We start from the raw sequence: 20,608 nt of genomic DNA, 5'->3' as shown, positions 1-20,608 counted from the left end.
AAAAGAGGGAAACCCCAGCTCTGTCCACCTCGAGGGGCTTCAATGGTGGACGGTTTGGCTGTTCCCATCCACTCCCCCCTCAGGAGCCCTGTGAGAAGAGGGGCTGGGCACAAGAGACCTTGGGTTCAAGTGGGCTGACACCATGATGCACAAGGTCTCCACACTTCAGGGAGGGCCGTGGACTCAGGTTACGGAAGAGATTCACAGGGTGAGCAGAACGTGGTGTCAGGTGACCAGATCTCCTTTGCAGATATGAAATGTCCCAGGGGTTCAAACTAAGGGGAGGTTGATGAAGGCCAGAGGGGAAGGGGGAAGGAGCCAACCTTATTACGATGTGCCAGGCTGCCCTGGGTGTCCAGGTAATAATGTTACCTAACCTCTCATTACACTTGACCCCCTACACAGTGAGCATTACTCACCCACAGGGTTCAGAACAGGCAATGGGGTGGTGTTGGGGGGCGGGGGAGGGCACACTGTTATCACACTGGGTGATAGCACAGCCTGGGTTTGAATCAAATCCCAAAATGTACAGTCCTTTGGACCACATCGCAGAAATCTTCACGCATGTTTTTCACCTGGGCCAGGTGGCAAGTTCAGTTTCAGAGCAAAGAAAGGGAGAGCACGTTCAGAGCAAAAGAAATATCCATACTGGAGGCACCTGAGTGGCTCCGTGGGCTGAACGTCCGACTTCCGCTCAGGTCATGATCTTATAGTTGGTGGGTTCAAGCCCCGCGTCGGGCTCTGTGCTGACAGCTCAGAGCCTGGAGCCTGTCTTTGGATTCTGTGTCTCCCTCTCTCTACCCCTCCCCTGCTCACATTCTGTTTCCCTCTTTCTCAAAAATAAATAAAATATTAAAAAAAGGAAAGAAAGAAAGAGGAAGGGAGGGAGGGAGGGAGGGAGGAAGGAAGGAAGGACGGACCAACCATACTGGGCACCTGGTGGCTCAGTTGGTTAAGCGTCCAACTCTTGACTTCAGCTCAGGTCATGATCTCATGGTTCCTGAGTTCGAGCCCCACATCGGGCTTTGTGCTGAGCCCATTTCAGATCCCCGGTCCCCCTCTCTCTCTCTGTCCCTCCCCTGCTCACATGCTTTCTCTCTCAAAAATAAATAAAATGTTTAAAAAATAAAAGAAATAACTGTACGAGCAGTAACAACAGCAGTAATGATGGAAACTGAAAGAAGTACGTACTCAATGCTGGGCGTTGCTCCAGTGGACAGATGGACACACACATACTCTCAATGCTTGGCCACCTTACAAGGTGGATACCGTCAGCACCTCCACATTCCAGGCGAAGAAAGTGACTCAGAGAGACTCAGCGCTGGGACGTGGAGGAGGCAGACCCCAGGGCGGCCTGCCTATAACCATTGCACGTTACTCCCTCTCTGGGAACAGCGTGAACAGCGGGGCGGTATACGGGGTTAGGTCAAGGGCATGAGACCTGTGGCTACAGAGCCGAGCGTCTGGCAGAGCGAGAAACAGTGGTCTGGGGGAGCTGTCAGTGTGGTCGGCGAAAACTGCTCTGTGTTCTGGAGACATCTGACTGGACAGGGCTGTGCATGGCCAAGGAAGGAAGCCTGGCCCAGGATGTGGGCAGAGAATGGCCGAGTTTCCCCAACGCTGTCACCTTGGCCTCTGCCGGTACCTCCGGAAGGAAGCAGTACCTTCCACTCAGCAGCTGCCCCTGGGGGCGACTACGTGGGACGCCAGCCACCTCGGCGTCCCCATCTGCAGCCTTTTTACCTCTAGTCTAACAGCCCCCCTAACACCACACTCCTTTACCTGCAAGATGCTCCCCTGTCCCCCACGGCTCCAGGGCCTACACCCAGGGCTTTCCCAGAGACTCCGAGAGCAACCATGCTGGGTGGGGCTGGCTGGGCAGAGAATCAAGCAGGCTGGCCGAGACCCCCAGGCTAACCCAGCCCCCAGCATGTTCAGGAAGAAGCCGGCCAGGGCAGGATGAAGAGAGAGGGGCAGCACAAGACGGGGCAGGGAGGGGGTCTGGTCAAGCTGGTGACCCTGCAGCGCTCATCCAGGACCAAGGAAGAGATCAGAGTCCCCTTGGGGACCCAGAACCTCCAGGCAGAAAAAGGGCCAAGCACCCTTCCACATCCAGGCACAGAGATTGGGGGGGAGGGAGTGGGGACTGCGAGCCAGTGGAGCAAATAAGGGTCCAGGGACATGAGACCCTGAGCATCTGAACCCTCCTGCTCCAGAAGCCCCACCTTACAGCAGAGCGGCTGAGCCCCAGGTAAAGCTGGGGGCCAAAAAGCTTCCTTGGGCTCCTGTGCCGGGACCTCGCCACTCCCCTCCCCTCCCCACACCACACCCACCCCTAGCCCTGGGCGCGTGGATGCGTGCTGCAGGGCCTGACCGTGAGCAAGACCAGGCACCGTGACTCCCCAGCTGCTGGGAGGGGGAACCCAGTAGCCCCCAACTTTACGGCTCTCCTTGCCTGCAACTTGTCATGAGATGAAGAGTGTGCCTCACCAAGGTCACATCCAGCATCCAATGACTAGTTGGTCAGAGTGACCAGCTCTCTGATGACCTCAATGGAGGACGGCTTTGCAGGCCCTGCTTGTGACCATGGCAGCCTAGCTCCTTCTCTCCGCCTCACACCCACAGGTGTCCACCCCCTCGCCCTTCCCAGTAAGCTTCCCGCACACAAACCCACATCTTAGACTCTGCTTCCTACAGGCTCAGCCTGTGACCACGGGCTGGGAACCAGGGCGAATCCTCTGGAAAGGGAAGACAAGACACGGTCCCCGCCATGGGCCACAAAGGACCCTTCGTCTTCCCTGGAAGACATCCCTCTATGATGGTGGCACCTTCCCTTGTCAGCCTGGCACGGTCCCAGCTCCCACAGCACGACATCCCAGCAGCCTTTACCATGCTGCCCGGGGTCTGCAGCCCCAGGAAACTCCTCTGCCCCCCAGGGCTAGACCAACATCTCCAGCAGCCTGGGCTTCTGAGAACAAGAAGGACAATAATAAGCGTATGTCAGTGCCCAACGTAAGTCAGGCACCGCCTAAGTGCTTTTCACATTCCGACCCACTGAAACCCCACACCACGAACTACTATCTCTCTTCAACAGATTAGAGAGCTAAGGCACAGAGAAATTAAGTGATTTAGCCAAACTCCCATAACTAGTAAGTATCAAAGCAGAGACTCACACCTCACCACTGCCCAGCAGAACTTTCTATGGTGATGGAAATGTTCTAGATCTGGGCTGTGCAATGTAGCAGCTGCCAACCACATGTGGCTGCTGACCACCTGAAATGTGGCCACCGTGACCAAGGAACTAAGATTTTACTTTTACTTAATTTTAATTAATTTAAATAGCCACATGTAGCCAGAGGGCACCATATTAGACAGAGCAGCTCTAGAAGCTTGCTTGCCGAAGTAGGGCCCCTAGACCAGCAGCACCAACATCAGCTGGGGGTTTGTTCGAAATGCAAATTCTTGAGCCCCAGGCCAGATCTAGTGAAGGAGAATCTCTGCAGGGAAGGCTGTGCACACTTAAAGCTGAAGCCCCTCAGGCAGTCCCAATGGGCTGGGGCCACACTGTTAACTGCATGGTAACTATCTGCATTCCTGCTGAAGGAGAGACCTGGACCCACACACCTGCCTCCCACCTGCAATCCCTGCTCCCTTCTGCCTCCGAAGACCCCACAGTCTGCTCTCTGTCCCTGGAGCATGAAGAATAAAGAGTAGCATTCAGACTATGCAAATCCAATGTTATATACCAAGGGGCAAAGGAAGGGAAGAAATGTCCATAGGCGACAGCCTGCTGCTAGCCCTTGAGGCTGCTATCCCTGTGTGGGACTCCGCCCCTGTGAGCCTCACAGCTGGTACAATTCCAGGGACCCTCGAAGTTTCTCTCTGAGAGGCAGAGAGAGAGAGAGAGCACGCATGTGTGCAAGCTGGGAAGGAACAGAGAAAGAGGGAGACATAGAATCCAAAGCAGGCTCCAGGCTCCAAACTGTCAGCACAGAGCCTGATGCACAAACTGTGAGAACATGACGTGAGCCGAAGGCGGTCACTTAACCAACTGAGCCACCCAGGTGCCCCTCAATGTATATTGTGAGCACAGACAATTTCCCCTTTTGCATCAACCTCAGAACATAATTCCCAGGTAAGAGACAACTCAACTCTAAAGGCTCAAAGACAATAGGGCTGAGTCTCTAGAAATCTAGCCAAGAGTTATGGTTAAAGCACTAACACCTTTGACTCAGCGTCCCCAGGCCTGGAAACGTCTTACGGAAAGCTTCCAAAGCTAGAACGTTCCATTTGCTTGATGTTATGTGTAGGAATGAAAGGCAGAACTTTCTTTCATCTAACACACACTAGGAAGACCCAAATAGTCAGAGCCCTGACCTCAAGAAGCCCCCCACCCCGCCAACGTGAGCAGTAACTGGAAAGAAGGACCCAAGGAAAGCAGAGCACATCCGCCCAATGGGAACTACGGAGCCAAAGCACAAGGCCAAAAATCCGGCAGTGACCCCCAAAATGCTTCTTACGAGGGTCACATCATAGGTTCGCTCTGAACCCAACTAGGTGCAAATGTGAACCTAAGGAAAAACTGGACAGAACTTAAATGACATACGAAAAAGACAACATTTCAAACCAAAGATCACCTTTCCATCAGTTGATTCCTAACATAGGCAGTGACATCATGTTCCCAAAGAGGTGAAATGAAATGTGTATGTTCTTGTGGTTTAACATGAGATGAAATTGGTTTAATTCTCCCCTCCTTTAGGGTGGGCTTGACTGAAGATGCCTAGTCCCAAAGAACAGGGTTGGGGGTGACTTTACAGAGGAGACATCTTCCCAACACCACCTTGCCCAGGTGACCAAGCATCACACTGCCACTGATAAGCTGCACTCTGAGCAACCACTCCTCAATGTGATAGAATGAAGAACTTCACCTCTGTGATGTGTTTATTCTTTCCCAACACCCACGGCCTCAGCCTGCCTGTCACTCCACCCTAATCATGACAACAAGGTCAGACCAACACGAACAAAAGGATGTGCTACAACACACCTGAGATGTGCTCCTCAAAAGGATCAAGGTCAGGGGAGACTGAGAAACAGTCGTGAACCAGACGAGACAAAGGTCAGAACCACCCAGTTTAATGGCAAGTTCCTGGGTTGGATCTCGAACCAGGAGGAGGTGGGAAAACAGTGAGCCTCAAATAAAGTCCGGGGCTCAGTCCTGAGTCACATACCAATGTTGGTTTCTCAGTTTTGACACATAGGTCACGGCAATGCGTGATGTGAACGTTAAAGAAAGCTGGACAGAAGGGTATTTGGGAACTCCTGTACGATCTTTGCAACTTTCCTCTAAATGTAAAATTATTCCAAAACTTAGCAATTAAAGAAGGACAGGATATGAGATCGTGCGTGCAATTAGATTTTCATAAAGTAAAATAAATGAGTAAAAAAAGCTAAAGATGGAAATCTACTGGGAAAATAACTGTAGCTGGAGTTAACGGTGCTTACCATTTAATATCAAATTTATATAATTTTTTGTAGTTTTCAGTATTTATAAAGTTTTCCAGAATGAACAGGAGTTACTTTCATAATTTTTTAAAAATTTGCTTTTTCAAAGGTAATGATAAAGAATTTAAAAATTTGGATGGAACTTGAGGATGTTATGCTGAGTGAAATAAGTCAGGCAGAGGACAGATACCATATGTTGGCATGCATAGGAGGATTAGGAGGAACTTAACGGAGGACCATGGGGGAGAAGAAGGGGAAAAATAGTGGGGGAGAGGGAGGGAGGCAAACCATGAGAGACTCCTGAATGCTGAGAACAAACTGAGGGCAGATGGGGGGGAGGGGAAAGGGGGTGATGGGCATGGAGGAGGGCACTTGTGGGGATGAGCACTGGGTGTTATATGGAAACCAACTTGACAATAAACTATTAAAAAAATAAATATTTTAAAATAAATAAAGTAAAAAAGATAAAAAGAATAAAAAAGAAGTTATTAAATCCCCCCAAAAAATTCACTTTTTTGGGGTGCCGGAGTGGGTCAGTGGGTTAAGCATCCGACTTCGGCTCGGGTCATGATCCCATGGTTCATGGGTTAGAGCCCTGCATCAGGCTCTGTGCTGACAGCTCAGCTTTGGATTCTGTGTCTCCCTCTTTCTCTCTGCTCCTCCCCTGCTCATCTCTGTCTCTCTCTCTCTCTCTCTCTAAAATAAACCTTAAAAAATAATAAAAAAATAAAAATTCACTTTTTCAAAAGGTTATGATAAAGGTGATGACAAAAATATAAAAATTAAAAATAAAAGGTTGTGTCTTTGGATCAGTGCTTGAAAGTTGAAGGACTAAAATCATGAGGTCAACTTTTAAAATGGGCAAAGGATCTGAACAGGCATTTCTCCAGAGAAGACAGACAAATACTAAAAACACATGAGAAGATGCTCAACATCCTTAGCCACGAGGAAGATGTAAAACAAAACCAAAACGCACTACTACTTCACACCCACTAAGACGGCTGGTATTTGAAAGAAAGGGAGGAAGGGAGGGAGGGAGGGAGGGAAGAAGAGAGAGTGCCAAGCGTTGACAAGCAAGTGGCAAAGATTGGAGCCCCTATGCCCCACTGGTGGGAGTGCAAGTCTGCAGCCATCATGGAAAATGGTAAAGCAGTTTGAGTTGAACAGTACAGGGGGCGCCTGGGTGGCTCAGTCGGGTAAGCGTCTGACTCTTGATTTCGGCTGAAGTCATGACCTCACAGTTTTGTGAGTTCGAGCCCAGCATTGGGCTCTGTGCTCTCTCTGTCGCTCTCAAATTAAATAAATAAACTTAAGGGGCACCAGAGTGGCTCAGTCGGCCACAGTGCCCAACTCTGGCTCAGGTCATGATCTTGCTGTTCGTGGGTTCAAGCCCCAGGCTAGGCTCTGTGCTGACGGCTCAGAGCCTGGAGCCTGTTTTGGATTCTGTGTCTCCCTTTCTCTTTGCCCCTCCTCCAACTCATGCACTGTCTCCCTCTCTCTTTAAAAATAAACATTTAAAAAAATTTTTTTAATGTACAAATGTAAAAAAAAAAAAACAGTTGAACAGTACTACTATTTAATTCTGTAAATCCACTTCTTGGTAATGTACACAGGAACTGAAAACGGGCACATGAACACTGATATCAAAGTAACTGTATCCCAACAGCCAAAAGGGAAAGGCAATCAAAGTGTCCATCAACAGACAAACAGATAAACTATGGTCTACACCTCAAGTGGAATATTATGCAGCCTTAAAAAAGAAATCCTGACAGCTGCTTCAGGAACATGGATGAACTGTGAAGACGTCCTGAATGCAACAAGCCAGTCACAAAAGGACAAATACCACCTGGTCCCACACGTACAAGGTGCCTAGAGCAGTCAGACCCCACGGAGAAAGAACGGAGAAGAGAGGTGAGCGGGGTGGGGGGTGCGGGAGGAGTGGGGCGAGGTACTGTTCACGGGGACGGAGTTTCAGTCCTATAAGGGGAAGGGAGCACTGAAGCCAGAGGGCGGAGCTGGACACACAGCAACATGAACATACTTCACGTCACAGAGGCGTGCGTTAAAATAGATTTTACATTGTGTAGATATTACCACAATCAAATTAAATAGTGTCTGGGTGCCTGGGTGGCTCAGTCAGTTAAGCGTCCGACTTCAGCTCTGGATATGACGTCCCAGTTCGCAGGTTCGAGGCCCGCATCAGGCTCTGTGCTGACAGCTAGGAGCCTGAAGCCTGCTTCGGATTCTGCATCTCCTCCTCTCTCTGCCCCTCCCCTGTTCATGTTCTGTCTCTGTCTCTCTGTCTCTCTCAAAAACAAATAAAACATTAAAAAAAAAAAAGAAAGAAGTAGAAAAGCACCACCAAGCAGTGACCAGGGAGCCCCCACCCCGGTGCTGTGGCTGCCAAGCTGGGTTGCTGCAGACAAGTCAGGTCACTGGTCTTGGCCTCCGTGTCCTCATGGAATGGACCACAGGGCACCTGGCTCAGCACTCTGTGAACATTCCAGAAGCCCCCACAACCAAGAGGACGCGGGCTGCTGTGAACCCAGTTCTCCACAAATGCCGGCTGCTAGCCGTTTGCCTCCGGATGCACTCAATGGTGAATGAGGCGGGCGTGGGGAGAGGGGCACCGGGAGCCGGGCACCGCCTGGCCAGGGCAGCCTCCAGCCCCCCGGGGTCTTTCCTTGGCTCCCACAGCTCCTTTGTTTTCCTTCCGGAAACGCCACCGGTCGTGGGCGACAGGAAGGGAGGGGAACCTGGCGGAGAAGAGGTCAGTCGCTCCGCAGCTGGCACCTCGCTCAGAGTTCCTCTGGAAAGACTCCGACCGGGCCTCCCAGAACCACAGGAAAGGTGGCATTTTCCACATGTTGACAGAGCGGCAGGGGCTCTGCCCACAAGGAGGAAAGTCGGGGAGCGCATGGTGCAGCGAGGAACAGGGCGTCAAGCCCAGAAGCTGACTTCCTCTCTGAAGGTTCTGGTCGATGGAAAGACGGACCTCTGTGCAGGAGTCCATTCTGAGCAAGGCACCCAGAGGGAGGCTTCCGTTTCTTGACGAGATGGAGAGGCGGACTTCCCAACCAAAGCAGCAACCCTGTACCCAGCACGCACGGGGGGAGGGCCCAGGAGGGCTCTGCCTCTCACCCCCACGCCAACCTCAACAATGAATCACCTCGAAGCCACACAGAAAGGAAACGCGAGGGAGGCCCCACCTCGGAGGCTGAAAGAGACCAGTGTGAACAAAATCCTCCAACACGGGGACCCCCCCCCCAGGTCCCCATGCATTAACCCCAGAGCACAGCCCGGGGTGTGGGACCACACGGTGACAGCTGGACAGATGGACGAGGGAGGGGGACACGGGACACAGAGCGTGCTTCTGGCAGACCTAATGACATTTCACCACCGCCGGAGACGGTTTCTCCATCATCCCGTGGGACGGCGTACGTGGAAGAAACCACGGCGGAGGCACGTCCAAACTCTGAGCTCACCAGGTGACGGAGGACACTGGCCTGACACCCAGGGGCCTCCGAGATGGAAAGGGGACACTGAGGGGACAGCGGGAGAGGTTAGCTGCGACCTCACATACCACGCTCACATATCGTAACAGAGAACAGAAGGAAGGAAAGTCATTTAAAACTTTTAGGAAAGGGTCTTACGTGAGGCTCAAATGATACAATAATGGTAAGTGCTGAGCGCGTACCAGGCTGAGCCCTCAATCAGTGGTAGTTTTTATCATTATATTATTAATAGTAACTGGATCATAACCTAAAAAAATGGATCAGAGGACCTTCAACTTCACTCAGAAATCAATACAAATTTAGGCAAAAATCTGCTGTTGCCTTTCACCCGTCAGCTCATCGTGGGTCAGTCGGTGGCACAGCGTGTAGGGAAAGGGGCCCCCTGCTGACCCCTGGGAGAAACACAGATTGCTACCCCCCCTCAGAGTGGGAGACCAGAAAACCCTGCACGGCTCGGGTCCCTCCTCTAAGACTCGATCACACACGTTTATCAACAGGGAGCCCCCAGGTTTCCACGGCAGCATTCGTCGCAACGATAATAAAGGACCGGAGACGACTCTACATCAGCAAGGAAACTAGGCTCCATCCAAGGACAAAGACATGTTTGCCGCGAAAATGCGTGGCACGGAGCATCGTGCGCGCTGACAGGGAGGGAACCGCCCGAGATGCACCGTTCACTGGACGAGGACGCTGATGCCATGTTATCACGCCGCCCATTCTGCCTGCCCCGCCTGAAGAGCCGTCGCATGTCAACCCAGGTTACGTCACTGTGGTGGATCTCTGTCCCCCCTACAAAGTAGGACAGGTGCCACGGCGATCTCGTTTCTCCCCAGGACACGGAAGGTGCTGGAATACGAAGGCCTCAAGCACAAGGTCCAAGTGCTGCAGAGAATGGTCTCTGCAGATGGACTGCAGCGCTCGCGGAAGTGAGGCCCCCGGACGGTTGGGCCTCTGTCAGCCCCTGGCGCCTGCTACCTCCGAGGTCCAATCGGACCTCACGCGGAGCTCTCCGCACCACAAAGCATGCCCCGACTGCCCCGGGATGTTCAGAGAAAGAACGTCAGAGGCCCGAATGATCTGGAAGAAAACCCACAAAAATGTGAACGAATCTCACCTGTTTCTTCTGGTTTGATCCACTGAGTAAATCTGTTTTCTCAGCCAACTGGGAACAGAGTGGAGACAGAGAGAGAGAGAGAGAGAGAGAGAGAGAATTAGTATGTAAACAAAACTAGACTCCATCAGTTCTATGGAATGGGGACAAAGGAAACGGGAAACGGGAAACGGGGAGAGTTTTCCAAACGGCTAACTNGTATGTAAACAAAACTAGACTCCATCAGTTCTATGGAATGGGGACAAAGGAAACGGGAAACGGGGAGAGTTTTCCAAACGGCTAACGCGGGCAGCTTGGGCAGCACCAGGTTTCTCTTTGGGGCTGATGCGCCCCAGGAGAGCCCCGACGCCCCTCCGGCTCACAGAGGCTGGCACTCCTTAAACTGGCGATCCTCTCTGATGATGTTCATTGATCTCTCTCAAAATGCTGGTGAGAAAAATGGTGGGAATCCGAGGGCTTTCACCGAGGAGACAAGACTTCACACGCCAGTCCCATGCAGACTCCACGACACGGGCTCACGGACAAGGCAGTCCTGAGCCGCCCCCATCCAAGAGGCAATGGCAGATGGGAAACCCCGCAGCTCACGTCTGCCTGTGCTCTGGTTTCATCGCTTCCTAATCCCTAAGAAGGAAGCCCTCGGCCCTCCCCTCAGACACACCACCACCGTGTGTTTCTGCCTCGGTTTCAACGTACTCCTCACCCCATCAGCCCAAGCAAGGCTTAGCATGGGGAGAGGCTCTCCGACGAGAAAGTGGGGAGCCCACGGCCCCTGCCGGGAACTGCCCCCCACAGAACGCTCACTGAGCCTCGGAGATGAAATGTGCCATTTTTCCTTCCTTCACTCATGGTGGCTAAAGAGAGGAGAATACATTAGCGTGCAAATACAGAGATAAACAAGCAAAAGTCAATACCTCTCAATAATGGTGGGTGTAGACGCACTCATCGCTTCCTGGTGTAAGATTTTCAAGCCAGAGAGCCACTTGGTGGCATCTTCTTTAGAGTCAGCTGGACAGGTGAATAGGAACGGAAACGTTACTCGCTGGGCAGACCTCTGCATAGAGACCCAGCCCCGGGCCACCCCAGCCCCATACACACCACGGGGACGGGAGAAGCCAGTGCTGGTCTCTAGTTTTGCACAAGGGCACCGAGAAGGCATCTCCTTCACACCTGTGTGGTTCTAAAGACCTGCTCTTTGTCCGAGATAAGGCCACATGCCAATGAAGACCCTTCTATAGCAGGGGTGACAAGTAGGACACGTTTCTAACCCCCAAGAGTTTTAGCTTTTACCCTTTTGCTAACAAATAAAGTGCAGGGTCTGGGATTATTTGCACCCCAATCCTAAGCAGCCTGCAGCATTTCCCATTTCTAGACAAGGTCAGGGAGAAGGTAAGAGCTTGAGGTCACTGAGGGATCACAAGTCCCTCTGCACCACTTCAGGGCTGTGTGACATTCAGCGGGCTCCTTGATCTTTCTGTGTCTCATCTCCTCATCAGTAAAACGGAGCTAGCAAGGCAAACGCCTTGGAGTTATTACAGATGCCTTAAAGACCGCATGGACGAGAGCATGTGACGTTGCTGCTCTCACTCTCCCACATGCATGAGGAGAATACTAAGCTCAGAGGGTGGAGAGTCCTGTCCCAGAGCCAGGAAGCGGGAAGCTGGGATCTGAATCCGGGTCCCATTATCGCTCTACTGAACTTGAACTGGAGAGCGCTGGAAGAAAGACCATAGAGGAGCGCCTGGGTGGCTTAGTCGGTTAAGCATCCGACTTTCGCTTAGGTCATGATCTCGCGGTTCGTGGGTTTGAGCCCCGCGTCGGGCTCTGTGCTGACTGCCAGCTCAGAGCCTGGAGCCTGTTTCAGTCTGTGACTCCCTCTCTCTCTGACCCTCCCCTGCTCACGCTGTCTCTGTCTCTCTCTCTCTCCTAGAAATAAATAAAACATTAAAAAAAAAAAGAAAGAAAGACCATAGAGGGAAACAGACACCAAGCTGGACTCCAAGTGTCGCTTGGGATCGTGGTCTCTGTACCCAGGACAACCAGACCTCAGCACGCAGCAGTACTAAGCGGACACAACACTGAAGGTTTACGGGCACCGGCCCCTCCCTCCTGCGCCGCCTCGGCACCGACCACACACCAACCATCAGACATCCACTCGTCGTCTCCCACATCCAGCTTGCTCCTTCCCTCCTACAACTCCTCACACATGCACCACCCTCTCCCCGGACTGGCCTCCCTCTTTCCTCCCAACTCCTACTGATGCCTCAAAACCCAGTTTGAAAGTCACCTCCTCTGCAAAGCCTTCCCTGGAATCGGGCCCTCCGTGCTACATTGTGATCGGCCTATAGCTCTCATCACGGTGCACTGTGAGCTCCTGTCCCCAAGGCAGCGATGGGGTCTCAGTCATCTCTACAGCCCCAGTGGCATCTAGGACAGCCCAGTGCATGCTCAGAGGTGCACGATGACAGACAGTGCAAGTCAATGAGAGCTATTTTGCCCCCATTTAAGTGTCCCTGACACCGCCCAGCTTTTGAGGCCTCCCTTGGTCTACTTTTAATGGGATTTACTTTCTCTCCCATCAGTCACAGCTGAACACACAGCTCTAAGTCAGAAAGTCGTAGGGCTGGGTCTGAAGGTGGGGACAAGCTTCTGTGTCTGAGTGAAGTGACTGAGCTTTTCCACAGCTTATCTCCTGGCCTCACAGAGGCTCCTTTGGCTGTTCGGGAGATTCACAGGGATGGCTGGAAATCTCACCTCCAGATCGTGTGTCTGTGAGTGTATGTGTGCATGCACCGGTGTGCATGTGTGCATACAGCATATGTACTGTGTGTACGTGTGTGCATGCTCGCACATCTGTGTGGGGCATGTAGGAGTGTCTGTGTACACATGTGTGTGAGATAGAAGATTTCAGGGTCTTTCCTCCAGATCAACTATGCCGACTAAACAGCGTAGACCAGGCTCCTAGAAGCCGTTGTGAGCTCTCCGTCGTGAGCCAAGCAGGCCTTTAACATAAGCTTACAACATCCCAGTGGGGCAGGCGGGATCATTCTCCCCATTTCACAGCTGAGCAAACTGCAGCTCAGAGAGGTGGAGCAGCTGGCCCGAAGGCACATAGCTAGAAAGGGCCAGGTGCCCCCAGAACACAGGTGAGGGCATTTTGCCGCTAGGGAGCATCCTGGGGAGGAAGCAGGCATGGTCAGGGAGGCAAGCACACGGACGCGCACCCACCTGCCAAACTGAGCGTGCTGAGGACGAACTGGGAGCCGTACAAGATGGTGAAACAGCAGTCCTCCTTCTGACGGACCGCCTTCGCGCGCTCAAAATCCTTGGAGTTCTTCCCGGGGCGGATTTCCTTGATTTCCATGATATCCACTAGAACACAAGTGAGAGGAGCCTGTGAGAAGCTGGAGTCCACGCGGCCGGGGGACGCAGCCCCGCACCTGCCAGCCCAGCTCCCTCACCCCCGGCCCAGAGAGGGGCGGTCCCGGCCCCTCAGCCCCGCCCGGACTGCAGGGTCACATGCAAGCAAGCGAAGCCCGTGTTGCTGTAAGCTACTAGGTACTGGGACAGTTGTTCAGCAACAGATGACAGAGATCAGAGGAAATCCATTCTTCCTATAACCTCTGCTGCTGCAGGACTCCAACCCACTCCTGGCCAAATTGGGCCAGGATGGCCACCTGACCAGGGGTGACCCCTGCCCCTCACAGATGGCCACCTGGCCCAGGGGTGACCCTTCCCCCTCAGAGATGGCCACCTAAACCATTAGGTGACCCCTCCCCCTCACAGATGGCCTCCTGACCCAGGGGTGACCCTTCCCCCTCACAGATGGCCTCCTAACCTATTAGGTGACCCCTCCCCTTCACAGATGGCCTCCTGACCCAGGGGTGACCCTTCCCCCTTACAGATGGCCTCCTGACCCACTGGGTGACTTCTCCTCTCCCCCCCCCAGATGGCTACCTGACCCAAGGACGACCTCCCTTCCTGCCATAGGATGATCATGGACTGTCACAAAGACACCAGCTTAACCAATCCCTTCCTCTCCTTTTTTCCTGTCAAAAAAGCACCTTTCCTGGGATAGACCCATCCCACATGCTTCAGATGACACTGATCTGCCCTTCCTCACCTCCTACCAAACAAGCCAAAGAAGGGGCCCAAGGGTCCTAGGAATGACCAAGGTACCCCAGCCCAGGGCACCCCGACTGCTTCAGGGACGAGCACGTGGCCCAAACTGGGCCCCTTGCATCCTCCTGGGACTTTTTTGGCCAGAGATATTTGTAAAATTTCACTTGCTGCTGCTGCCACCACTGCCGCCGCCTGGCTGGCTGATAAAACATGAGTCTGGGGGTGGTGGGGGGCACATTGGCTGCCATGTAGGAAGGAAAGATTGAGCCTGGATGCACTGTGTGAACCCCTAGGCCCAGTCACACTTGACGCCATTTCTGCCCTAGAAAATGCTACGGTCTGGGACACGATTCTTTTTTTGCTCTGGTTAATGTGAAATGTTTTACCACCTGCAACCGTAAGAGCCATGGGACATACATCTCCGCTCTCGCATGGATGAGAGAAACAGGAGAGAAAGGTGTCCCTGGAAAGGAGAGGGCAGAGAAGGAGCTTTGACCTGGGATGGAGGAAGCACACAGGGGAATGAAGGCATTTAGAGTCAGGGTCAAAAAAGCAGGAAAGGTTCAGGGCCCCTCATAGGAAGCAACAGAAGTGGGGGTGCAGGAATGAAATTAGGAGAGGCAGAGATGGAATGAACTGGAAGCTTTCTACTTTCTTGCCATGAGTCTAGCCAGAGCAAAAACAGTTTGGCGGACTGGAGTCATGAAGTCACATGGAAAGACTTTAAACGGTGTCTGGTGTCTGTTCTGCACCCTGTGTGTGGCATTAGGAACACAAACCAACGCATGTGATAAAATCCCATAGAACCAGACATCAAAACAAAAGTGCACATAAAAAATGGTGAAAACTGGGGCGCCTGGGTGGCTCAGTCGGTTAATGGTCCAACTTCGGCTCAGGTCACGATCTTGCGGTTGGTGAGTTCAAGCCCCGCGTCAGGCTCTGTGCTGTCAGCACACAGCCCACTTCAGATCCTCTGGCTCCCTCTCTCTCTGCCCTCCCCCCCAAAATAATAAAATAAGCTTTAGATGGCCTGGAGCTTAACTATACTCTACCAGTCAGTGTCGTGGGTTTAGTGACAACAGGTTATGGAAGATGTTCTTTCTGGGGGAAGCTGGAAGAACGGTACCCAGATATTCTGTACTATTTCTGCAGTGTTTGTGTTGAGTCTAAAACTGTTGCCAACTAGAAAGTCCTAAAAGCCGCTAATCAACTATGGATGGCCCTCCTGTTTTGGGAGAGGGGGTACCTCTGGATCTTGGGGGTGGGGGGTAAAGGGATGGGAGTCATGTCCCCATTCTTCACCCAACCCAGAAACCTAGAGCCTCTTCTCCCTTATCTCCCCACCTCGAAAACAAACACCAAAACACAGATCCTTTGTGTGCACTGAAAACATACAGCCTCCTAAGAGGAAATCTGCCTTTCCGATTTCACTGTTTAACCCCTCATCTACAAACATTCAAAGGGGTGAGGTCTGTTCTCAGAGGTTACTCACCCACCCAGCTGATTGCCAGTCGAGAGGCCAGTACCTGAAGGAAACGTATGGTTTTTTCCTATCAAGTCCAGCAATGACTCTCTAACGATCCTCCTTCCCCATAAAGTGTCTCTAAGTGGGAATCTTTGAACTGGCCCTACTAGGAATGGCTTTTCCTTACAGCAAAGTCATAACACAAGTTTGACAGATGTACGTCACTCAAGAAAAAAACTTCATAAACTGTGACACTGTCTTCAGGCAATTTCTGATTCTAGTTCCTAAAGTGTTCTTGCCTCTGACAACGTCGATCCGTTCCCATGGCTGACACCATGATCCAAGCCCCCGCAATCTCTTGCTCAGTCTACTCAAGAAGCCAGACGTTACCAGTAGCCAGAGTCTTTTTTTATGTAATACAAATATTCTCCTGCCACTCCTGGGCTTCAAACCTTCTGACGGCATCCAGGTGCTCTCAGGACTAAGAGCCAAGGCTCTCGTGGGCCCCGCCAGCCCCGCACCCGCACCCTCCGTGCTGCAGCCACCTGGTGAGTGGCGGCCGCCCACCCCACCACAGGCAGCAGCACGTGCTGTTGTCTGTGGCAGGAATGCCCTGGGCCTGGTTAGCTCCACCTTCCCCTTCCAGCTCAGCCGCCATCGACCTCATAGAAAACCTTCCAAGTCCTGCTGTCATTTGTACCAGCCCCTCGCCCACAGCAGAGACCAGAGCCTACTGCCCTGACTCACAGAGTCAGAGCTCTTTCCCCGGAAGGTGCTCCCTTCCTCATCACTGGGTCCCCACCCCTCCTCAGCATAGTGGTTGGTAAACAGAGGAGCCCAATAAATAGTTGTTGAACGAGGAAGGGGGCAGAGAGGCGGGGATAGGGTCGAGGGAGATGGACGCAGAGATATGAACAAACAAAGAGACACCCAAACAGGGAAAGAGAGACAGAGACACCAGCCGAGGAGGGAGGGAGATACAAACATACACACACAGTCAGAGAGGCAACAGCCGGAGAGGCAGAGACCCCACGAAGAAGGAGCAGGCGCTCTGAGCAGGTAGCTGGTCCTGATGATCCGCCGCCGTCCACGGCAGCCCCAGGAAGCAGCTCGCCTCAGTGAGGTCCTCCTGCCCGCTTCCGTCACCCTGGGCTTGGCCCCGCTGCTGTCATCGGCTGACCAGGCTCGTGCAGATCTCACTCACGGGACTTCTCAGCAGTGCCCGCCTGCTCCACCCCCGGAGAGGATGCGTCCTCTTGAGATTTGTCCTGTTCAGCCGCTCACTTGCACACGTGTTCACAGGTTCATCTGTGGATGCACGCCCCGGACAACAGGGATCACGCCCGTCCCACTCACTCCCAACCCGAGCCTGCACCAGAGCCCGGCTCAGGGCAGGAACTCAGGGTCCCGCGGAAGGAAGGAACTAGGTTCACCGGTGTCGTGGTCTGGCCTATCCCTGCAGAGGGACCCTCGGGGGAGGATTTGAGCACAGGGGCTTATGTGGGAGGAGATCCCAGGAACACCAGCAGAGGAGTGGGGATGTGAGACAGACGAGGAAAGCGGCCGAGGAGGAGGCTGCCGTGTATGAAGCTGGCCGTCTGCAGGCACCGGGGCTGTGAAGTCCCCGCCCCACCAGGGAGCAAGAGCCAGGGGATGTATCCCTAACTGCCACCTGCTGCCGGTTGAGAGTGGTTTCTGGGGCCTAAGTCCCCAGGGCTGCAGTGCTCACACCACGCTGGCTTCAGTGTGCAGGAATGAGTGCTCCAGCCATCAGAGTCCACCTGTGGGAGCTTCTGCCACGTCAGGTAATCGATCCGGTAGTTTCTGTGCTATCCCCATAGGACACAGTTATCGGTATGTATGAGGGGTCAAAGGCCCAGTATCTATTTCAGGCAGAACAGTGATGAATGTGGACAAGTCCCAGCTACTGAAGAGAACGGCATCTCTGGGCTCCCCCGGGGAAAGCCGATACATGGACACAGGATGAAAGGTCACTGCCCCAGATGTCTGTGTCCCAGAGGTGTCTTGGCTCAGCAGGTGGTTCTGGGGTTATAGATACCCCAATCTCTTTTAATGTAATAGCTTTATTAAGATATGGTTCACACACAATCCATCCATTTCAAGTGTACAACTCAATCGCTTGTGATACATTCACAGGCTGGTGCAGACCTTCTTCACGACCACCAAGAGAAACCCACACTCTTCAGCTGTCACTTTCCATTCCCCCCACACCAGCCCCGGGCAGCCACAAACCTACTTTCAGTCTCCACACATTTATGCCTTTTCTGGACACTTCACAGACACAGAACCATACAGTATGCAGTCTTCTGGGTCTGTCTTCTTTCATTTAGCATGAGGTCTTCGATGTAGGCTGGTGCCAGTGCTGGATTCCTTTCCAGGGAGGGGTGATATTCCACGGTGCAGAGGGACTCCATTTTATATATCCATTCTTCTGGTGATGGGCACTTGGATGGTCTCCACCTCTCGGGTACTGTGAGTAAGTACCTGTGGCAATGAACATTTACATACAGGTTTCCGTTCGAGCACCTGTTCTCACATCTCTTGGGTGTCTCCTGGGAGTGGAAAGCCGTCTGAATCCACACTCTCGGAGCTGCCGGTTTAATTGTGAGGTGCCTCCATCATGCCATGGGATTGTCTGGCCATCAACCAGGCCCGGTTGTGGGGGCAGGGGGGGGCACTTCTACATGGATGGAAAGTCAGCTGTGGATGGGCCTGGGGCTGAAGTGGGGCTATGGCCACCACCGAGCCCTTCACAGCTGTTACTACTACTTCCCAGGCCTCCAGCAAGGAGGGGAAGTTCCAGAGGAACCGAAGGCTGCCCACGATCCAGCTCCCCGACCCTGGTGACCAAGCGTCCCAAGAAGGCAGGACGGAAATCCCTCACCAGCAGGGGTGGGTTTCTATTTGGTAATCAGCAAAGTCCGAGGGGCCTGTAGGCCATTTCTGTTGACGTGCATCTGATCTCGCACCACATGGGCGCCTTGCCGATCGATGATCACGCTGCCCGTGGGGGACAGGCAACAATGCGGGGGCCAGGCCTCCCACACTCAACTCGATCGATCCCAAATCAGCTTTCTGACCTGCAGCTAGAAATAAAAGCCCAGTGCCACCGAAGTCGCGTGAAGTGTGTGTCTGGTGCCTGGTGGATGGACTCTGGAACCAGCCTGTCTGGGTTTGAATCCCAGCTTCTACTGCTCCCAGCAGGAATTCACCTCCTTGGGCGTCCACTTCCTCGTGTGAACAGGAGCACAAATGGTCTTCTCACACGCTGTTCCTTAAGGACCTAAAGAGCACATGTGTGCACGTGCCTGCGTGTGTATTAAAACAGCGCCTGGTAGGGGCGCCTGGGGGGCTCAGGCGGTTAAGCATCCGACTTCGGCTCAGGTCATGATCTCACGGTTCGTGGGTTCGAGCCCCGCGTCGGGCTCTGTGCTGACAGCTCAGAGCCTGGAGCCTGTTTCGGATTCTGTGTCTTCCTCTCTCTCTGACCCTTCCCTGCTCGCTTGCTTGCTCTCTCTCAGAAATAAAAACATTTAAAAAAACATTAAAAAAATAAAATAAAATAGTGCCTGATAGGAGCACCTGGGGGGCTCACTCAGTTAAGCCTCCGACTTCGGCTCAGGTCACGATCTCACAGTTTGAGAACCTCACAGACGTGGGTTCGAGCCTCGCGTTGGGCTCTGTGCTGATGCCTCAGAGCCTGGAGCCTGCTGAGATTCCGGATCTCTCTCTCTCTCTGCCCCTCCCCTGCTTATTGTATGTGTGTGCACACGTGCATGCTCTCTCTCTCTCCCTCTCTCTCAAAAATAAATAAAAACATTTAAAAAGTAAAGGAAAATTAGCACCCGATAATTTTAATAGACACGTAGTAACTTCTAGGTGCTTGTTAGCTATTATTTCTTAAATTACTCAAAGAACTGAATAAAGTTGCTCTCATAGAAGGTATAAGAAAAACACCGGCTCTAAATTTCTTGGTCATAGAAATTGAAGGGGCACATCCAGAAATACCGATGTGGGAAAAAAAAAATCCACAGCAGCTCATGTAAACAGGATCCTGGACATAAGCATCTGTGTCTGCGTTTGTACATATGTACCCACAGTGCACATACAGTGTAGCCATCGTGCACAGGTGTCTAACCATTCTTACTATGTAAATACCCACTCTAACCTGCAAATCTTTCTTTATGCAAGATGCACTACCCAGATACACCCGCTGCAGACGTTTGTGTGCAGGGACTGGTGAAAGCATTGGTGTGTACCAGTCTGCAGTAGGAAAGGACCCCGCCCGGCACTCCCAATGCTGAAAATCGTCCCACGTCAAGCCCAGTGTCCTGCCCACCCGATTAAGTCCTACTCGAGTCCCAGCATTTACCTCTGACAAGCAAACTAACAAACCGAGTCCCATTTAGATGACCTCTCTAGTATCTTCAACAGATTATTTCACAGTCATTTCTTTCTTTTTTTTTTAAGAATTTTTTTTTAATGTTTTATTTATTTCTAGGAGAGAGAGAGAGAGAGACAGTGTGAGCAGGGGAGGGTCAGAGAGAGAGGGAGTCACAGACCGAAACAGGCTCCAGGCTCTGAGCTGGCAGTCAGCACAGAGCCCGACGCGAGGCCCGAACCCACGAACCGCGAGATCATGACCTAAGCGAAAGTTGGACGCTTAACCAACTAAGCCACCCAGGCGCCCCTCACGGTCATTTCTATTAAGTCACAAAGTAGAGGACAAGAGGAAAAAAAACAAAATTCAAAACCGACACCACGTAGTATCCTATGTATTGTTCATAGTATCCAATGTACTGTTCGCAAACATGCCCAGGAATGAATTCATTAAAGCATGAAACAACGAGGTGGCTAACAAATATTTATTGCTGT

At 52.4% G+C, this 20,608-nt stretch overlaps 1 protein-coding gene across 1 annotated transcript in view; it reads right to left on the bottom strand.

Annotated features, from left to right (window-relative positions):
* Window positions 1-20,608, bottom strand: part of PLCG2 (phospholipase C gamma 2) — a 165,349-nt gene that overhangs the window by 99,876 nt on the left and 44,865 nt on the right. Inside the window, exons 2-4 of the mRNA XM_077754063.1 lie at window positions 13,354-13,497; window positions 11,040-11,133; window positions 10,132-10,179 (exon numbers count right to left, since the gene is read on the bottom strand). Coding sequence (XP_077610189.1) covers window positions 10,132-10,179; window positions 11,040-11,133; window positions 13,354-13,497 — 286 coding nt within the window. The remainder of the gene's footprint in view (window positions 1-10,131; window positions 10,180-11,039; window positions 11,134-13,353; window positions 13,498-20,608) is intronic.

The sequence above is a fragment of the Crocuta crocuta genome, unplaced genomic scaffold (assembly GCF_008692635.1).
Source record: "Crocuta crocuta isolate KB4526 unplaced genomic scaffold, BGI_CrCroc_1.0 scaffold61, whole genome shotgun sequence".
In the NCBI taxonomy this organism is placed as follows: Eukaryota; Metazoa; Chordata; class Mammalia; order Carnivora; family Hyaenidae; genus Crocuta; species Crocuta crocuta.
This window is presented reverse-complemented; position numbering and strand designations above follow the sequence as displayed.